Below are 19,519 nucleotides of genomic sequence, written 5' to 3'. Positions count from 1 at the left end.
CTGATGGGGGGTGGGGTGGGGGCGGGGGGGTTGAGGGCTGTCAGGATCTGCTGGCCAGCTCAGCACATTCGGGAGCCTCCCTTGCTCACCAATGAGGAAGTTGAAAGCTATCGGGAGAACTGCTGGCAGGCACTGGGGCGGAGCTCGCAGTGAAGTCCTGGGCCGGGATGACCGGGGGCAGACTGACTTTCCCTACGACAAAACCCCTTTTGTCCACGGGAATAAATACGGAAGTCCCAGCGGAGCAGCCTCCCCGGTCCGTGTATAGTAAGGTGCGCAGCCGAGGCTGCGTCTGGGCATTAAGCTCCTCGGACTTCTTACAGCTGGCCCTGGGCGCACCATCCTGGCTCACACCGGAAGGAGGACACAGCCAGTGACCTGAAAGAGACCAAGTGTGCTTGCTCTGGGGCGGAGTCAGGCTGCCGGGTCCTGTTGCTCTCTCTGTCCTGGAAGTTCAGAGCCCATGGTGTGGATAAACTGAGACAGTAGGGAAAGTGACAAAAGCCAGAACTTGCACCGGGGGCATTGCAGAGACATGGAGGGCGTCGGAGACTCTCTGAATGGCAGTGATGAGGTCTCAGAGCCAGAAAAACCTGAAGCCAGACTTGAAGTGGCTCAGTCGATCCTGAGCAAGTTCTCCATGAAGACTCTGTTTGGGTTTACAAGTAAGCTCGAATCTGCGAAGCCTGAAGAGGAAGACGCAGTCCTGAAGGCGTTCCACAGTTTGGTCCTGGATCCAGTGCCTCAGCTGGATGATCCCAGCCGTGGCTCCCATCCACAGGAGGCAGCGGCCCAGGTTCTACCTGACCTGGGAAATGATGGCAAGACTGCAGGGGCGGAGACAGAGTCCGAGGGAAATCAGAGCATCATAGCAGACGCAGGGATTTCTCTCCTGGGTCAAGAGCCTCTTCCGCTCAGTGCTCTGAGCGTGAACAGAGACGATGTCATTTTGGTTCGTGGGACTCTTGTGAACACCACCAGTGATTCTGACTCTGATGATGGTGGCCAGCAGCCAGAAGAGGGAAGCAACACCAGTCGCCCACAGTCTCCCAGTGTTGTAGCTGAGCCATCTCAGGAGCCTAAAGAAAAGCCACGTGATTGTGGGGAAAACAGTATCACTGGGGAAAGGGATGATGCAGAGTGCTGTGCAGAAGGTCCTCAGAGGACTCCATCTGAGATAAGTAGCAAACCCGAACCTGGTGATGGTGGTCTTCAGACAGAGCACAGCCCCGTCCAAGGGCAAGCTGGAGAAGAAAGTTCCCAAGATCCACCCGCAGTAACAGACCAGACCTTGATTGTTGGTGTTACCGAGAATGCCGCGTCAAAAAAAGAAGTCCCTGGGGAGAAGGCATTCCAGCTTCCAGCCTTTTTTAGTGGACTTCGTGTGTTGAAGAAAGGGGCTACTGGTGAGGGAGGGAAGACCATCACGGAAATTAAACCAAAGGATGGAGACCTGGCCTTGCTCAAATTGACACAACCTGTTCAGAAGTCCTTAGCGCAAGCAGGGCCGCAGACGGTGAAGACTGGGGAGAAGACAGCTGACCCGAAGGCCACTCCCACTCTCCTGGAGCAGCTCTCTCAGCTGTTCATCCTTGACATGCCCAAAGCAGAAGTGAGGGCAGGAGACCCTGAACAGCCCAGAAAGGAAGAGATGGGCTGCGGTGCTGCCCAGGAGAGCCAGAGCGGCCCCAGCAGAGCCCAAACTCAGGGTGGAGAGGTCAAGCCAAAGCCTCCAGAGACCGCCCTCGAGGCCTTTAAAGCCATATTCGTTCGTCCCCCCAAAAAGGGGACCACAGCTGACACCTCGGAGTTGGAAGCTCTCAAGCGCAAGATGAAGCATGAGAAGGAGTCCCTGAGAGCTGTGTTTGAGCGATCCAGGTCAAGGCCAGGGGATGGCCCCTCTGATTCCAAAAGCGTATGTAGAATTGGGTTTTTCGTTTTGTCCTAAGATGCAGTGAAACCTGTAGTTTTCAGGTTTCCTGTCAAAAGCGAGTCCCAACTACCTATTGTTAGTCTCCTCTAGGTGAAGAGGATTAAGATCAAATCATCCTTGTAAGGGGTAAGGAGTGAAACTGGAGTTTTCTGTCTTCCTTATATTTTTCTGGAGTGTCATAAAAGGGCTATACATAAAGATGTGTGGGTAGGAAAGGGAAACTGTCACTCTGAGCTTAAGCATTGATAGATGTTCTTATAAAAACTAGGCAGCACGAGGCTGCGATGCAGGAGGTAGAAACAGCCCGGATTTCCTCACTACCTAATTATACCTCTGCAAAAACTATATTTTAACTTTGAAAGTCTGCCATTTGGCGACATAGGTGTTTGTGTTAGGATTAAAATGTCCCCGTGTTGGTTACAAGGCACCCTGATCACTAGGTTTAGATTGAGACCCGGTTTTAATTCTAACTCTGCCATTTCTTGGCCGGGTGACCTTGGTCCCCTCTGAACCTCCATCCCCTTGTCCGCGTAACGAACGGAATAGCCTTCACCTTACAGGGCAGTTGTGAAGATTAAGTCAAGTTAGTACCCGGTAAGCACCTAATTAGTGAAAGCTGCTACTATTAAGAAAATTAATTCAGGTAATTCATGAAGACTAGCACACACCTGTCTAACAGATCCTAAAGGTTCACGAGAACCGTGAGTAGAATTTTAGTGTCAACTCAGCATACAGTTATCATCCCCTCTTATATACTTGATCAGTAAAGATGTTAAAATTTTTAAAATCTTTGGAAACATTCTTAGGCTGTAGTTAAGAACTAAACGCGATATAGCATTCTCCTAGTTGTAAAACTCAACCCCTATAAAAATGGCTTGAGTATGAAGACCATCTCATTTATTGAAAGAAAAGGAAAGGAAAACAAATTGAAATCAGCAATGTGTCGTGCTTAGAGAGGTGTATCTTGACCTACAGCTGAGTTGTTTGGGATTTATCTATTAACATTCCTATAAATGTACCTGATTATAGTACATTTATATCTATGTCTTCAGTTCAAAGTTTGTGATTTCTTTTTAAATAGTTGTATGATAGACATCATCTATTATTTGTTGTATCACACATGGTCTTGAGTGTGTGTGCGTGTGGGTGTTTTCCTCCCACCCTCCCACAGCCCCTCAACTGATCACTTTACCTTTCTGGAAAAGGGTCATTCTGGAGTGAGAAGTTTCAATTACAGTGAATGAGTGCAATGTGCAACAGGCCATTAAAAGTGATTTTAGGGTTAGAGTTAGCATGTTTTCAGGGATTAATTGGCATTGGCCACATTTCATTTAACTTTTTCTTTCCCCACTTTTCCACAGCCTGACCACAGCCCCACTGAGCAAGACGATAGGACTCCTGGCAGACTCCAAGCTGTCTGGCCACCCCCAAAGACAAAAGACACAGAAGAAAAAGTGGGATTGAAGTACACCGAAGCAGGTAATGGGAAAAGAAGCCAGGTACCCAGAAATGAATCCTTTGCTGCAGTGGCTTTTAGTGCTACTTCAGTACTCCCAGAATTTGAGTTTTTGTTTCGCTGTTAAATGTAAGGTTGAAGCCTTTTCTTTGGGGTTGTGCTGTTAAAGGGAACCTTTGCACAGTTATCATTAATGAATCTCTCAGAGATGAAAGGTGAATGCAGTGGAATGAATGACGGGGGGCCAGGTGTGTAAAGTAGGAGAACCTTTGGGGAGCTAACCGAGCAGGTAGATTACACATTCCTCAGGAAGCAGGTGGTATTCTTCATACTGTTGTGAGCTGGCGGGGTTGCTGGAAGAGGCAGAGTATGATTCTCCAGAGCTACAAACTGATTTGTTGTTTGTCTTTGAGAATGCTTTTGAGCTACAGGAACCTTGTGTGGAGTGAATGTACAGAGGCTGTATCAGTTACTCTTTCACTTTTGTTACACAAAGCTTTATTTAATGCATGGCCAATTGTAAAGCAATCTAACTCTCTGGAAACCTTCCCAGGAGCTTTGCTTGAATATGTTAAAATGGAACGGGCATTTAGATATTTTTACTCTAACTGGAAGGTTCACAGGGGGAAAAAAAAAAAAAAGAAGTAGAGGATGGCGTATCTTGATTGAATATATGTGTTTATGTATCTTGGATGAAAGCTCTTTGTTTTCGTCCTGATATTGGAAGATTATCTATTCAGGTTCATATTTTGCTGGTTGTCTTTGGATATGTGTGTACATGAAGATCAGTCTATTTACGGAAAAAGGCTTCCCTTCCTATTCACTGATAAACATGAATGGATCAAATTTGGGGTGGTTTAGTAATATGTGGGTTTTCTGCAGTATCTTAAATTACTTTAGTGATTGAGAATACAGATACATTTTGAGTTGGCAAATGAATCTTCACTTCTGTAATCTGGCTTTTAGCCTCCACTTACACAATTGCAAACATGTGGCTCTCGCAAGTAGTACTTCATAGCATTTTTTTTTTTTTTTCCTGTAGTGCTTGACTTACAGAATGAAAAGTGTCATAGCCTCAGTGAAAAAAATATATACAGCTGTTCCAGTCTTCCTGCCTGCAGTTGATTTTTTTCCAGAATTGGAGTGTTGGTGGTTGCAATAATTGAACCACCTACCAAGTTCTTTCTCATGATCTGGCACAGTTTGAACAATTAAAAGTGCTAATGTTTGCTTTCATGGAAAACCAGAACACTGACAGTTCTGATTCCTAGTTCATATTGGTGATCCAAGTCTTGTTCCTTTCGGTGTGTTGGGGCAGTCTTCCGTATAATGACGGGCATTTGCTGGGTAGAGAAGTAACTAAATGTCATACATGGCTTTCTAATCCACTTCAAGTCCTATTTGGGGGCATTTATACCTCTACAGAGATTCCTTAGTCCATTTCCAGAAAGTCAGAGGAACACTGTAGTTGACCTCCTCAGCGGCTTTCCCAGTCTTGGCTTGTCATGAAATGTATTCTCAGAGCTTTCTGAGGTCTTGGATGAGATGGGGGTGGGAAGGACCCATAATAGTAGGGCTACTGGATGAGCTGTGACAGCACAGTGACCCAGAGGGCTGGGTATTGTCCGAAGAAGGCCTCTCAAGTCCCCAGCCGGTTCCCACGGGTGGCAGCACTTTCTTCCCATGCTTCCAGGTCTGGTGGTGCACTTTCTTAGAGGCTTCTAGGTGCTCCTTACTCTCCTGATGTCCTTTCGGTGGGTGTCAAAGAAGATAAAGTGCCTGCAGTTACCTATTTTTTACCCTATTACTTGATCTTAGCATAGGGTTGCCTTGTCATTGATTGCTAATTTTGAGGAAGCTATAGCATTTTCCTTGTGATTTTCTTAAACTGTTACTGAGAAAACTGGAGTCTTGTAAGCATTTGGTGTATTGTTTAAAGCATTTTATGTTGTTGCCATTGGTTTCCCTGCCTTGAGGGAAACCTACAAAATTTGCCACTCTGCAGAGACACAGAAACGGTGAGATTAGATTCAGGATATTTAAGGTGTTTGAAGTCTTATGCTTTTACGTCTTCAGTGCTCTTTATTTATCCTTAGGTGTATAAGACTCTAGCATTCCTGTTTCAAGCGTGTTGTTGGAATTCTGTGCTGTGAACATTTAAGCCTGGTCCTTGGCAGAGCTGGGAAAGAAATGGTGTTTTTCATCATCAGTCCTACACTGTCCTTGTGCCGCCCTCAGCCCCTTCAGACTTGCTACTGCTTGGATTTTCCTTTATACAGAGTTTATCATTCAATGATTTCCCCCCGCCCCGCCACCAAGGTCTTAAGAGATCACCTAATTACTATACGTTCACCTTTTGTTCAAGGATAAAAAGAAAGCTGGTATCAGAGAACCTGTCCCTTTAAACTATGGCTACTGGAGTTCTCTAGTCCTAGGAGGGTAGCTGGAGCCCACTGCTAAGAGGCTCTCTGCCACTCGCAGAGCCATCAGCATCATTTATAGTTAGTGACACTGCAACTACCTTCCTTGGCAGCTAAAGCCCATCAGAGCCTCCAGGGCCATCCTGATAACAATGTGCCCACCATCGGGGGCTCTTCCACTGCCAGTGTTTGAGCTCTTGGAACTTCGGTGATGTGCCAGCTAAGAGAATCACCAGCACCCATCATAGCCATCGTGCAGGGGACTTGCTGCAGGTGCTGGAGATGACCTCTTCTGGTCAGTGAGTGGCCCCAGTGTTAACTCATTGGGCCTGAATTGCTCTACTCAAATAAGAGCACATTGCTTTCTGCCATCTCCTGTGTTGTGCCCTCTTACCTCATTGTCTATGCAGTCCTGCTTTGTGTTTGCGATGCCTCACACCTATTGGGAGTGGAAAGAGCATTTCCCTCCCTATTCCTGGGAATTGGGATTGGGACAGTCTGACTGACAGACCCCATGTTCTTCTCAGAATGGTCTTTCCTTCTTTGGGTATAGGAGTTTGCTGTTGAAACAAGCTTTGTGGGATGATCTTGGTTTTGTGTTTTGTTTTTGTTATTTTTGAGGAATCTCTTTCATTGGGCTCCTCATATCCTTAGGAGGTTAATCAACTCACGTTGATTCTGTGCCACTTGACGGTGCTGCAAGACCAGAAACATCTGGATGCGGTAAACTTGATTAGCTTTTGAAGCTTGAGGCAAAGTAAGACTCAATCACAGCAAAGTGAAAAGGTGTGTTGTGAAACCTAAGAAAAGTGTATACCTTTATATGTAATGTGGCAAAAGCAATTTGTTTCTATGAGAAATAGACAACCAGTGCTCTCTATTTCTCTTCTAACATGCTGTTTGGTACATGCTGAAGTTATATAAGGGTAAGTAACTTGCCCAGTTTTTTGTTTTGTTTTTTTTTAATATTTTTATGTTTATTTTGAGAGAGAGAGAGAGACAGAGACAGAAAACACAAGCGGGGGATGGGCAGAGAGAAGGAGAAACAGAATCCCAAGCAGGCTCTGCACCATCAGCCCAGAGCCTGATGTAGGACTTGAACCCACGAATTGTGAGATCATGACCCAAGCTGAGATCGAGTTGGACACTTAACCAACTAAGCCACCCAGATGCCCCTGTAACTTGCCCAGAGTCTTAAATAAAACCTGGAAAACACAAGGATCTTGGTACTGTGGATGATTGAATCATAGAGTTAACATAGGGTTAAATGTCTTTTTTCTCAAATATGAAAAAAATGTTCTAAATCATGTTAGGTCACTTTTATTTTCTTTTTGCTTTGTGAAGTTTCTTACTTTTGGTTTTTTTGTTTTTGGGCAATTACATATATTGCTGTATTAACTAGGGTTCTGTCAAGAATCAGGTGACCAATTCGGGGCACCTGGGTGGCTCAGTCGGTTAAGCATCCAACTGTTGGTTTTGTCTAGGTCATAATCTGGCGGCTTTGTGGGTTCAAGCCTCCCATTGGGCTCTGCATTGACAGTGTGGTGCCTGCTTGGGATTCATTCTCTCTCTCTCTCTCTCTCTCTCTCTCTCTCTCTCTCTCTCTCTCTCTCTCTCTCTCTCTCTCTGCCCTTCTCCAGCTTGTGCTATCTCTCTAAAACACAAAAACTCAAAAAAAAAAATCCTCTCTGTCTCTCTCTCTCTTTTTTCTCTGTCCCTCCCTGGCTTGTGCTATCTCTCTAAAATAAACAAATAAAAACAAACAAATAAAACATCAGGTGACCAACTCAAACTGGATGATTTGATCCAGAGTTTGTTAGAAAGTCTTCACAAAGGTGTGGGCAGGGTTTAAAAAGGCACGAAGAGCTGGAGCAGTGTCTGGCACCACTAACAGTGAGAAGCTTTTAAAGCCTTAGACTTGAAGGGGCAAAGGGTAAGAGGGGCCACTGGGGAAATCCAGAACTTCAGAGGGAGGCTGAGTGGCGGTGTGGCAGGGGCTACCCAACAGGAGCTGTGGCCCTCAGTAGAGGGATGCAGCCAATCTATGGTGACTTGACAGGGAAGGATCTGGGAAATAAATAGCTGGACTTTGTTCTTGGTCTTGTTTCCCACCATCACTCCCAATGGCCAAAGACAAGTCAGAGGACTGGGAGCCATTTTATGCCATTCCTTTAGGACAACGAGGCCCAGAGTAGGGCACCAAAGGGGGACGCGTGGATTTGAAGTAACAAAGACAAGTTACCCAGCAAAGTTATACTCCTGGCAGGCTCCAGGCTAGAGAAGTTTGTAAATCTCCTCAGTCAGCATGGAGAATTGGCATACATTTATCTCCATTACACTTGACCACACAGGGTTCTAATACAATGGCATGAAGAAATAGGCCTGGATTTTTTTTTTTTTTTTTTTTGGTTTGGTTTGTTTTGTTTTGTTTTTAATTCTGTGGGAAGATTAGGTCTTCTGCTTTAATTCATAGAAAATATAATGGCCATCATTCAGAGCCTTGTTCTGTAAATACCTTCTTTGCCTTAGTGTAGAGACTCTGTTTACTGATCTTAGAAAATGTTCTCAAAGTGTTAAATGTTTCCCTGTATTACAAAATAAAATAATACATTTTGGAAATAACCAGAAATATCACAAAGCAAAAAAAAAAAAAAAAAAAAATTGTCTCTAATTCTGTTTCCTAGAGAAACCATGGCCAATGTTTTGAATTCTGATGGGCCTATGTGAATTGAATACTTAAAAACTTTTTGATCATCTTGTATAGTCTGCTTTCACACTTGAAAATGTGTGCCTGCATTTTTTTTATTGACTGCATTTTAACAATGATTATATTTATAGAGATTGGGTTTTTCAAGGTATTTTGAGTTACATAAAAATGGAAATGACAGTTCTGTAAATATTTGTTTGTAAACATTTAATTAGGATACATTCCTTATGGTATAATTGTTAAATGTAAGAGTATATGCCTTAATGTTTTCAATGTATATTAATTGCCAAGCTAGTTTCTTATATTTCATATGAAAACAGTACTTCTGAAACACTGAAAACAAGTTTCTGTCTTTATCATTTGCTTTTAATTTTACTTGTGTCTGGTGTGAAGGCATTTTAAGTATTTGTGTATAATCAAATCTATTTTCATTTTATTATATAACTTTTCTTTTTTGGTTGAAGACCTCTCTTTGGGTCACCTGGGTGACTCAGTTGAGCATCCGACTGTTAATCTCAGCTCAGGTCTTGATCTCAGGGTTGTCAATTCAAGCCCTATGCAGGGCTTTGTGTTGGGCATGAAGTCTAGTTAAACAACAAAAAACCTCCCCATACTCGGATCATAAATATTTTCAAATTTTTTAAGTGATATTTTCCCTAACTTTTCCTTTCTTCTTTCTTTCTATTTTACCTCAAAAATTCATTTTGGTGCATAGGTTAAGGCAGAGATCTAAGACAACTTTTTTCCCCCTAAATTGCTAATTTTACAGTAGGCTACTGTAGTGACTGTATGCAAAATTTGGGACTGTTTGGGGCTTTCTGTTGTCCTTATGTTTGTATTTTATATGGGTATCTTAATTATTTCAGCATTAAACTACATCTCAGGCTCTGTTTTCAAGTTTTTATGGAATTTTTTTTCAATATTAAAAAAAAATCTTTTGGCTTGCTTATTCTTGCAGAAAATCTCAGTTTACCTTAGTTTCCAAAGGATCCATTTGGGATTTTTGCTGGTCATTGCACTGATGTATGAATTAATATGAAGGTACAAATGAGAATTGAGATCTTGAAAATGCTTAGGATTTTTATTCAGGAACATATCTTAAGCTGTTGAAATTTTCTTTTTTGACTCAGTAAAAAAACCATTGCCTGAATTTTTTCTAAATATATTCCGAGGCATGTATTTAAAAAAAAAAAAAAACAAAACAAACAAAAAAACCCATGACATGAATTTGTGTCTTGTGATTCGTTTTTCCTAAAAGTCAAATGCATTCCTAAGAATCTACTGGCTTAAGTCACACCAGCTCTGAGGCCAGGGCTAGACTGAATGAAGGCCACATTTTGGACTGACTGATGCCTGATACCAGGGGAACCTTACCTCTGTTTTACTCTGGTTAGTGATTCTAAATATTCTGAGCCTCCTTCAAAAATCTAATGAAGGTAGAAAGCTATGGAAAAAGACACTGCAGTGAATTTTGCATATATTTCAGCCTCTCCTGCCCCTCCCCCACAACCATCCCTGGACTTGCCCCCCACCTCCTTGTCCCCTTTGATACAGGTGCTCAGGCCAGAGCTGGCATTCCTTTCCTGCTCCTCTCCTACTTTATGTTATGAAGGATGGCCTGAAATATATAATTACTTATCAAGAAACTTAAAAAACCTATTATCATGGTGTGTGCCTCAGCATCCCAAGAAGAAATTAAGTTAATGTTTGTGAGTTTTACATAAAAATGGCATTGTAGGTTAAAGTCCCTGCCAGTTTCCCAAATAGTACCATTTTTTTTTTTTTTTTTTTTTTTACCCACGGAAGGAGAAAATACAAAGAAAAGCCCTCGTGTTTTGTGAAACAAAATGAACTCTGCTTTCTTGGTTTCTCTTCCAATGTGCATCTGGAAGAGCTCTTTTCTCCACTGGCTGCAGCTCAGACCTGGCCTGGGGTGGGGGTGATGGCCTATGGATGGCCCTGCGGAGAGTGAGCACTATGGCTTTTGTAGAAAAGAGGACCTAGCACAGCGTCATGGTTCCCGCAAGTGAGCAAGCTGTCAGTGTGGGTGGCATTTCTGGGGGCTTACACCACTCAGAACCTCAAAGTAGCTCAGGAACATCCCTCTATAGAGTATGTTGGTTCAGATAGGGAAATAACCCATTCCTCAACAAAGCTCCGCCCAACTTCTGGTATGTTTCTAATTTGGGTTCCCTTGGTTATAAAGGATAGAGCTGTTCGCTACCCTTCCTGGTGAGTCAGATATCCGTGCCTCACCAGCAAGGGAGAGCTATAAATATCTTTGAATATTTTATTGGCCTACTGTACTTTAAAAAAACTTCTCCATTCATAGCTTACAAGCTGCATTAGCTATGAGTAGATTTTCCTTTAGTGTCCTGTATCTAGATACAGCATCCCAAGTATCTTCTTTCACAGTCTAGGCAATAGATTTGTTCATTATGTATTTTATAGGCCTTTGTCACATGTCACCATCACTTGCATGGAGTTGTGGTGATAGCCCAGAAATTGGAAGCTGTACAGACTAAAAAGCAGGAAAGTCTTGCATTTTGTGGCTGTAGAAATAGGGTGTCCTGGGAAACGAGAGGTGAACCTAATGTATATTAGGCTTCCACTTGCTACATAGATTGGTGCCGTAGAGAAGGAAATGGACTCTTTCAATACAAATGAGAGCTAAAGCTTGATGTGAGGCAGAGGGAATCCCAAAATGTGGACCAGCAACTTGGCAATCTCCTGTTGTGTGCTAGGAAATACTAGTAAAGGTCTGGTTCAGGGGAGTAGAGACAAGAGATTACAATATAGAACTGAAATTTTAGAATATTAAAAACTCAGAGCTGCAAACATTTTAGAAATCATTTAGTTCATCATACTCCTTTTACATATGAGAGCCAAAGAGGTTATGACTTCTTGAAAGACACACATAATTAACAAAAGCTGGAATTACAATGGGAAGAGAGGAATGGCTGCTTCCAGTCAGGGAGGGGATGGAGAGTGATGGATTTTTTTTTTTTTCCTGCCAATATACTGACATTTAAAGATCCAGAAAGGAAAACACATGGGGACCAGGAGCATTTAGAATTATTCTGGTTCTTTAAAAAAAACAAAAAACAATGGGACCTGAGTGAGTCAGTCTGAATAATAAAGGAAATCATAGGAGCACCATATCAGCTCATAGCCACAAAAATTAACTAAGGTCGTTTGATGTTGCCTTTTTGACTCCCAGACATTTAAAAAGGGGGAGTTTTAATGGTATTTTTAATGGTATGAAAGGCTCACTGAAGCAATTAAAGCAAAAAATGCTTCTTAAAACAATGCTCTGGTTTGCGGAATCTTGGCAAAGTTCAGGTAGAGCTCGTTTTGGGCCCAGTTTGTGTATACATGTACTTGATCGTAAGAGATACTTGAACATTTTTATTTTAATGGTTGTATATTCAGTAGCTTTATTGTGTCCTGGAGAAAATAAACTGAGCTCTCAAATCTACTTTGAGGCTTCTTTGGGAAGACAAGAATGAAGTTTGTACCATATCTTATGCCACACCATTACACATCCCTCCTGCCAATGTTTTTCTTCTTCCTTAAAAACCTATCCAGGGGCACCTGGGTGGCTCAGTCAGTAAAGTGTCCGGCTCTTGATTTTGGCTCAGGCCATGATGTCACAGTTCATGAGATCCTGACCAGTACTGGATCCCTGCCTGGTGTAAAGCCTGCTTAAGATTCTCTCTCCCTCTCCCTCTGCCCCTCCCCTGTTCTCGTGCAAGTGTGCACGTACATGTTACATAAATGTTAAACAAAACAAAAACCCACCTATCCAGGTGGCCCCATTTTTCTTCTCTTTCTCAAATCTCCATCTGTTTGCAGCTTGCTGAGCATTCTTTCTCTGGCTTCTCCACCAAGCAGCCACTCTACATCCTGCCTCAGCATCTTCCCCTGTGGCCCCTCTTGTTTCCTTCCTCTTGTCCCCCTTTAGTGGGCTCATAGCCATCAACCACTTCCATGAAGACAGAGCTCTCACTCCTTCATAGAAAGCAGCTACAAACCTGTAAAAATGTTCCTCCTCTGCAGAACAAATTATTGTTTTCCTGAGAAATAACTAACCACAAGATTTCAGTGTCTAAACTCTGGAGCATTTCCCTCCAGATAAAGGGAGACTGTGGATAAGAGAGTGAGAACATAGAATGAGGAAAGAAGACGGTCTCAAGACAGAACCTGAGGAGGGAAATCTTGTGGACACACCTAAGTTAGGAATAAACCTTTGATGCGGGTTTCATGGGTTTGTACAAGGTGTGGACTTGAGGGTGAAGCTTGGCTCTGTTCTGTGGTAGTTGTGACCAGAGTTGATACCTCGGTTATAAAAGGGAGGACAATGATAATAATTGTAAATAACTATAGTAAAGATAAGCTGAGATCATTGTGATGCCACTGAATTATATTGACTTTTTTAAAGCCAATTTTTAAAAAAAAAAAAATTTTTTTTAACGTTTATTTAATTTTGAGACAGAGAGCATGAACAGGGGAGGGTCAGAGAAAGAGGGAGACACAGAATCTGAAACAGACTCCAGGCTCTGAGCTGTCAGCACAGAGCCCGACGCGGGGCTCTAACTCACAGACCACGAGATCATGACTCGAGCCGAAGTCGGACACTTAACCGACTGAGCCACCCAGGCGCCCCTAAAGCCAATTTTTATTGAAGTGTAACATATATATGGAAAAGTCAAATTTTAAGTGTATAGCTCTGAGCTGTAACAAAGAGAACATGCAAATCAGAAGCCCCCAACTTGCCCCCTTCCAGTAACCACAATTCACTCTTCTTCAGAAGAAACCACGATCCTGCTTTCTAACACTATAGATATGTTTCACCAGCTTCTGACCTTCATATAAACCGACTCGTTTGTGTCTGGCTTCTTTCCTTCAACAGTACACTTTGGAGAACCAGACATGTTGTGTGTACCTGTAATTCAGTTATTTTCATTGTCCTATAGTATTTCGTTATATAAATATATCACAATTTATTCTAATGATGATGGACACTGGTGTTGTCCCCAGGTTTGAGCTGTTAGGAATATGTTGCTGTAAACTTCCACATACATGTCCTTTGGTGCACATAGGAACAATTTCTCTTGGGCGTATGCTCAGTAGAACTGTTGGTCACAGGGTATGTCTGTATTTAATGTCAGTAGGTGATACCAACAGTTTTCCAAAGTGATGGTAACACGGTTTTTTTTTTTCTTGTACAAATGCAGCCATGGAACAAACCCAAATGTCTGTCATCAGGTGAAAGAGTAAACAAATTGTAGTATGTACAATAAGTAATAGGATACTTCTGGGGCTCCTGGGTGGCTCAGTCGGTTAAGCCTCTGACTTCAGCTGAGAGCATGATTTGTGGCCCATGAGTTTGAGCCCCACATCAGGCTGTGTGCTGACGGAGCCTGGAGCCTGCTTCAGATTCTGTGTCTCCCTCTCTCTCTGCCCCTCCCCTGATAATGCTCTGTCTCTCTCTCTCCCTCTCTCAAAACTAAACTTTAAGAAAAAAATTTAAAAAATAAAGTAATAGGATACTTCTCAGCAATAACCACTGATACACAGCATGGATTAATCTTTTATGCTGAGCAAAAGTAGCCTGATAGGACATCATACTGTACATTTCCATTTGTCAGGTTTTCTAGAATAAGCAAAAGTAATCAGTCAAAAAAATCACATCAGGGGTTGTCTATGGCTAGAGTGGAGGAGTTGCCTGCACAGCAGTGTGCAGGAACATTTTGGCGGGACATCTGATTGTGAGGTTGAACCCTGGGATTCATTTGTCAAAATTAATCAGACTGTACACTTAAAGTTGAGCATTATATCATAGCTCAATAAAATTAATTTAAAAAATATTCTTTAACCAAATACTATCCTTAATCATTTCCAAAGCTATATTTACATATGGGCTTACTTACTGACTAACCATGGGTCCTGTTCTACAATCACTTTATTTTATTCTCAGTAATTTTCCTTTTTGATTGGATTTTTCACTTTTAAAGCTTTCTAATGTTACTTTCTTTTCGTTTTCATGATGGTGACAATTTATACTCCAACCACAAGTACATCACAGGTCTGAGTGTTCCATATCTTTGCCAACATTTGGTGGTGTTGGTCTTTCTAATTTGAGCCATTCTGGTTTTTTTTTTTTTTTAATTTTTTTTAATCTTTATTTATTTTTGAGAGAGAGGGGGGACAGAGTGTGACTGGGGGAAGAACAGAGAGAGAGGGAGACACAGAATTTGAAGCAGGCTCCAGACCCCGAGCCATCAGCACAGAGCCTGATGTGGGGCTCAAACTCATGAGCTACAAGATTATGACCTGAGCCAAAGTCGGACACTTAACTGACTGAGGCACCCAGGTGCCTCATGAGCCATTCGGGTTTTAATATGTGTTTCCTGATCAAGCATTCTTTGATATGCCTTTTGGCCATTGGATGCATATTCAGGTTCACTGTTCATGTCACTTGTCGGACTTTAATAGGTTGTCTTTTATTATGTTGTGAATAAGTACTTTCTATCTGCTTCATGTGAGCCCTTTGGTTACTTGTTTTGAAAGTGTTTTCTTCTGCTCTGTGGGTTATCTTTCCTCTCTCTCTCTCTCTCTTTTTTTTTTAAGTGTATTTATTTATTTTGAGGGAGAGAGAGAGAATCCCAAGCAGGCTCCACGCTGTCACCACGGAGTCTAACTTGAGATGAAACCAGGAGTTGGACGCTTAACTGACTGACACCCAGGCATCACTATCTTTCCTCTCTCTTAATAGGGCCTTTTGATGAACAGAAATTCTCAGTTTTAGTACAATCTTGTCCTTATGGTTAGGGCATTTTGAGTATTCTTAAAGTAACCTTTCCCTGACTCTGTCATGAAAATATTATTAAAAAAAATTTTTTTTAATGTTTATTTATTTTTGGGAGAGAGAGAGACAGAGCATAAGCAGGGGATGGGCAGAGAGAGAGGGACACAGAAGCTGAAGCAGGCTCCAGGCTTTGAGCTGTTATCACAGAGTCCGACATGAGGCTTGAACTCATGAGCCCTGAGATCATGACCTGAGCTGAAGCTGGACGCTTAACCAACTGAGCCACCCAGGAGCCCTGAAAATATTCTTTTAAGTTATCTTTTTTTTTTTTTTAATTTTTTTTCAACGTTTATTTATTTTTGGGACAGAGAGAGACAGAGCATGAACGGGGGAGGGGCAGAGAGAGAGGGAGACACAGAATCGGAAACAGGCTCCAGGCTCTGAGCCATCAGCCCAGAGCCTGACGCGGGGCTCGAACTCACGGACCGCGAGATCGTGACCTGGCTGAAGTCGGACGCTTAACCGACTGCGCCACCCAGGCACCCCTATTCTTTTAAGTTATCTTAAAAAGGCATTAGTGCTCTTCATTTGTCATTTGGACCTACAATACTCTGGGCATTGATTTTTGTGTATGAGTTGAAGGGGAGTCAAGTTCGTTTTTCCCTTACCCGAGTTATCTTGAATATTTTCCTGAAAAACCCACCTTCCCCTGACTGTACCAACTTTCTATTCTGCTCCACCATTCTCTAAGCTTGTCTAACCTTGTAACAGTTTAATACTGTGTTAATGACTATAAATTTGTAATAAGTCATGGTCTGCTAGTGTGTACTCTTACCTTGGTTATTCTCAGCTCCCTGTATTTCCATACATATTTTAGAATTTTTATCAAACTTGTTACAATTTTACTTACATTGACATCTTGACAATACTAAGTTTTTAATTTCATAAACAAACCTTTCCACAATCAAATACTTACAGTGTTCTCTAATTTCTTTCATTGTTACAGTTTTATCTTAGAGGTTTTATACAATTTCCTTTAAACTCACATTTATTCCTAAATATTCTCAAATTTTTGATGCAGTTGAGCATAGGTTTTTTAAAAATCTAATTTCTGACTTTTTTGTTAGAATCTCTCTCTTACTGTCTCTCCTGCCTTTGACCTTGTATTCAACTTTGTATCTTGCAAACTTGCTACCACATGGTGGTTTTTATTATGGAAAAATAAGATCTTTCCGTGACAGTACATGAAAAACATTTTCATTCTACCTCATTTTTTTTTTTTAATTTTTTTTTTTTCAACGTTTATTTATTTTTGGGACAGAGAGAGACAGAGCATGAACAGCGAGGGGCAGAGAGAGAGGGAGACACAGAATTGGAAACAGGCTCCAGGCTCTGAGCCATCAGCCCAGAGCCTGACGCGGACTCTAACTCACAGACCGCGAGATCGTGACCTGGCTGAAGTCAGACGCCCAACCGACTGCGCCACCCAGGCGCCCCTACCTCATTTTTTTAATGGCTGCAGAGTACTCAATAAAATAGTACCTGTAACTTATTGAACTATTCCCTTATTGATCCTTTTATTACTTAGAATCTTTCACTGTACAACAATTTCATGAAAGTGTGTCTGCATCTATGTTGTGCATACTTGTAAGTACTTGGATAGGATAGAAGCAGAATTGCTGTTAGAATCCTTGCCACTTTTAACCACTGGTAGATACGGCACAATTGCCCTCTTAAAATATTGAAGCAATTAATACTAAACTAAAGCAAGAATATCCATTATTCACACTTCCCCAATATTCATTTAATTTATGCCAACCTGATATTAAAAATACATAGTATTGTTTTTAATTTGTATTTCTCTGGTACATCGTTGGACATCTTTTCATTTTACCTTTTGTGACTTCCTTTCTGCTTTTCTTTTTCCTTTTATTAATTGGGTCCTTCGTCTTTATTCTTACTGATTTGAAGGAGCTTTTTATATATATTAAGGGAATTAGTCTTTTGACTCACATATGTATTGCAGTCTTGGTCTCTACTTTGCCACGTTGTTTCTCTTCTGTCGTCCTTCATTACATGGAAATTTTATGTTTTATGTAGTCATAGTCCTATATTTTCTGGATTTGTTTTTGGTGATGGTTTTAAAGAAGACTTCCCTAACCTAAACTTTAACAATATGTATGCTTTAGCTGACACACACCTACATATTTTTGGATTTTTTTTTTTTCAATCTAAAATTTTTGGGTATGTTTGGTATAGATAAAGGTATGTCCAGCATGGCTATGTGCTGTAATGATTAGGGAGCTTGGGCTGTGGAATCTAATGTCATGGGGTTGAATTTTAGGCCTCAGCAATATTGAAGCAAGTTAATTACCTTTACTGGGCAAATTACTGGGCAAGCTGATTATTTATGCTTTAGTTTCCTTGTGTGTGTGTGTGTGTGTGTGTGTGTGTGTTAAAGTTATTTTAGTAGTGAATGAACTAATGCATTTGAAGACCTTAGTACAGTGCCTGGCACATTGTGAAACCAAAACAATGTCAGCTGCTCTTAGTTTTGTTTTTGTTCCGGATGGTAACTACGTGCTCCAATACCACTTAATAAATAATTATTGCTCCGCAGATATGGAGTGCCAACTCTCCTATACATAAACTCCTTTCTGTAGGCCGACCTATTGCTAGATACTTTAATATTTTTTGTTACTAGGTTTATCTAGGCCTTGTGCCAATTTTTATGTCTTTGAAGCTGGTGTAAAGTTACTTAATTGCCTGGCAATTCAGATCACCTTCGTTCTGTTTGTCCATCTAAATTTTGTTTGGGTAGTTGTGTATGTACACTCTTGTAGGTGAACTTGAAAGTCAGTTTCTCAAGGTCTATGAAATGATCCCACTGGAATTTTATATTATTATATTTAATTATATTAAGTTATAGATCAATATAAGGGGGCCTGATAATACTGAGTCTTCCCAGGGCGCCTGGGTGGCTCACTTGGTTAAGTGTCCAACTCTTGATTTCAGCTAAGGTCATGATCTTGTGGTTTGTGAGAGTGAGCCCCACATTGGGCTCTGCGTTGACAGTGGGAACCCTGCTTGGGATTCTCTCTCTCTCTCCCTCCCTCTGTTCCTCCCCACCCTCTGGCCCCTCCCCTTGCTCTCATGTGCTCTCTCTCAAAACAAATAAATAAACAATTGAAAAAAAAAACCCAAAAAAACCTGAGTCTTCTTATCCAGGAACATAATTTATCCTATTCAGGATTTTAATGTTCTTCAATAAAGTTGTACAGTTTTCTTAATAGCTGGTGCACATTTAAATTTCTGCATATTTGATTATAAATAGGATCCATTTCTCATTATGTTTTAAAATTGTTGGCATAACAAAGTGGTTTCCATATTTCTAATTCTAACTTTATGCTTGTATTGGTTCTACTAGTTTTTCAGTTGAGAGCCTTGGATTTTTTTTTTTTTTTTAGACAAATCACGACAATTTATGTTTTTTAACTGTAAAATATGCATAATGTAAAACTTACCATCTTAACCATTAAAACTTTGTTATTTTATTCATTCCAAAGCATTTTTTCACACTTTGTATATGTAATGATTTCCATAATAGACGAATAGGCATTAACCATTTTAAGTACAGTTCACTAGTGTTAATGATGTTCATGGTGAACAGCAGATCTCCAGAACTTTTCCATTTTGCAGAACTGAAGCTATACCCATCACACAACTCCGGTTTCCCTTCTTCCCTTAGACTCTGGCACCCGCCTCTCTACTTTCTGTTTCTATGGATTTGACTGCTCTAAGGTACTTCATATAAGTGCAATCATACAGTATTTGTCTTTTCATGACTAGCTTATTTTACTTAGCATGATGTCCTCAAGATTCCTCTATGCTGTAACATGTAGCAGAGATTCCTTTATAAGGCTGGGTAATACTCCATGTATATACCTCATTTTGTTTATCACGCACCTATTGACGGGCTCTTGGGTTGCTTCTCCTTTTTGGCTATTATGAGTAGTGCTACTGTGAACACGGGTGTTCAAATACCTCCTTGATCCTGTTTTCTTTCAGTTCTTTTGGGTGTAAATGCAGAAGTGGGATTGCTGGATCATATGGGAGTTGTATTATTTTTTAAGGAACCCCCGTACTGTTTTCCACAGCCGCTGCATTTGTTGCCCTACGTGCCTCCCAACAG

The 19,519-nt window shown here is 41.3% G+C and overlaps 1 protein-coding gene across 2 annotated transcripts in view; it reads left to right on the top strand.

Annotated features, from left to right (window-relative positions):
* Positions 1-19,519, top strand: part of FMN1 (formin 1) — a 394,550-nt gene that overhangs the window by 102,958 nt on the left and 272,073 nt on the right. Inside the window, exons 1-2 of one of the 2 annotated variants that reach the window (XM_030318571.1) lie at positions 166-1,915; positions 3,295-3,412. In XM_030318571.1, the coding sequence (XP_030174431.1) occupies positions 536-1,915; positions 3,295-3,412 (1,498 nt within the window). In that variant the 5' untranslated portion in view covers positions 166-535. Of the gene's footprint in view, positions 1-165; positions 1,916-3,294; positions 3,413-19,519 lie in introns of those variants that run through there. The other variant, XM_030318570.1, reaches the window with a different exon arrangement.

This window comes from Lynx canadensis, chromosome B3, assembly GCF_007474595.2.
Source record: "Lynx canadensis isolate LIC74 chromosome B3, mLynCan4.pri.v2, whole genome shotgun sequence".
Lineage (NCBI taxonomy): Eukaryota > Metazoa > Chordata > Mammalia > Carnivora > Felidae > Lynx > Lynx canadensis.
This window is presented reverse-complemented; position numbering and strand designations above follow the sequence as displayed.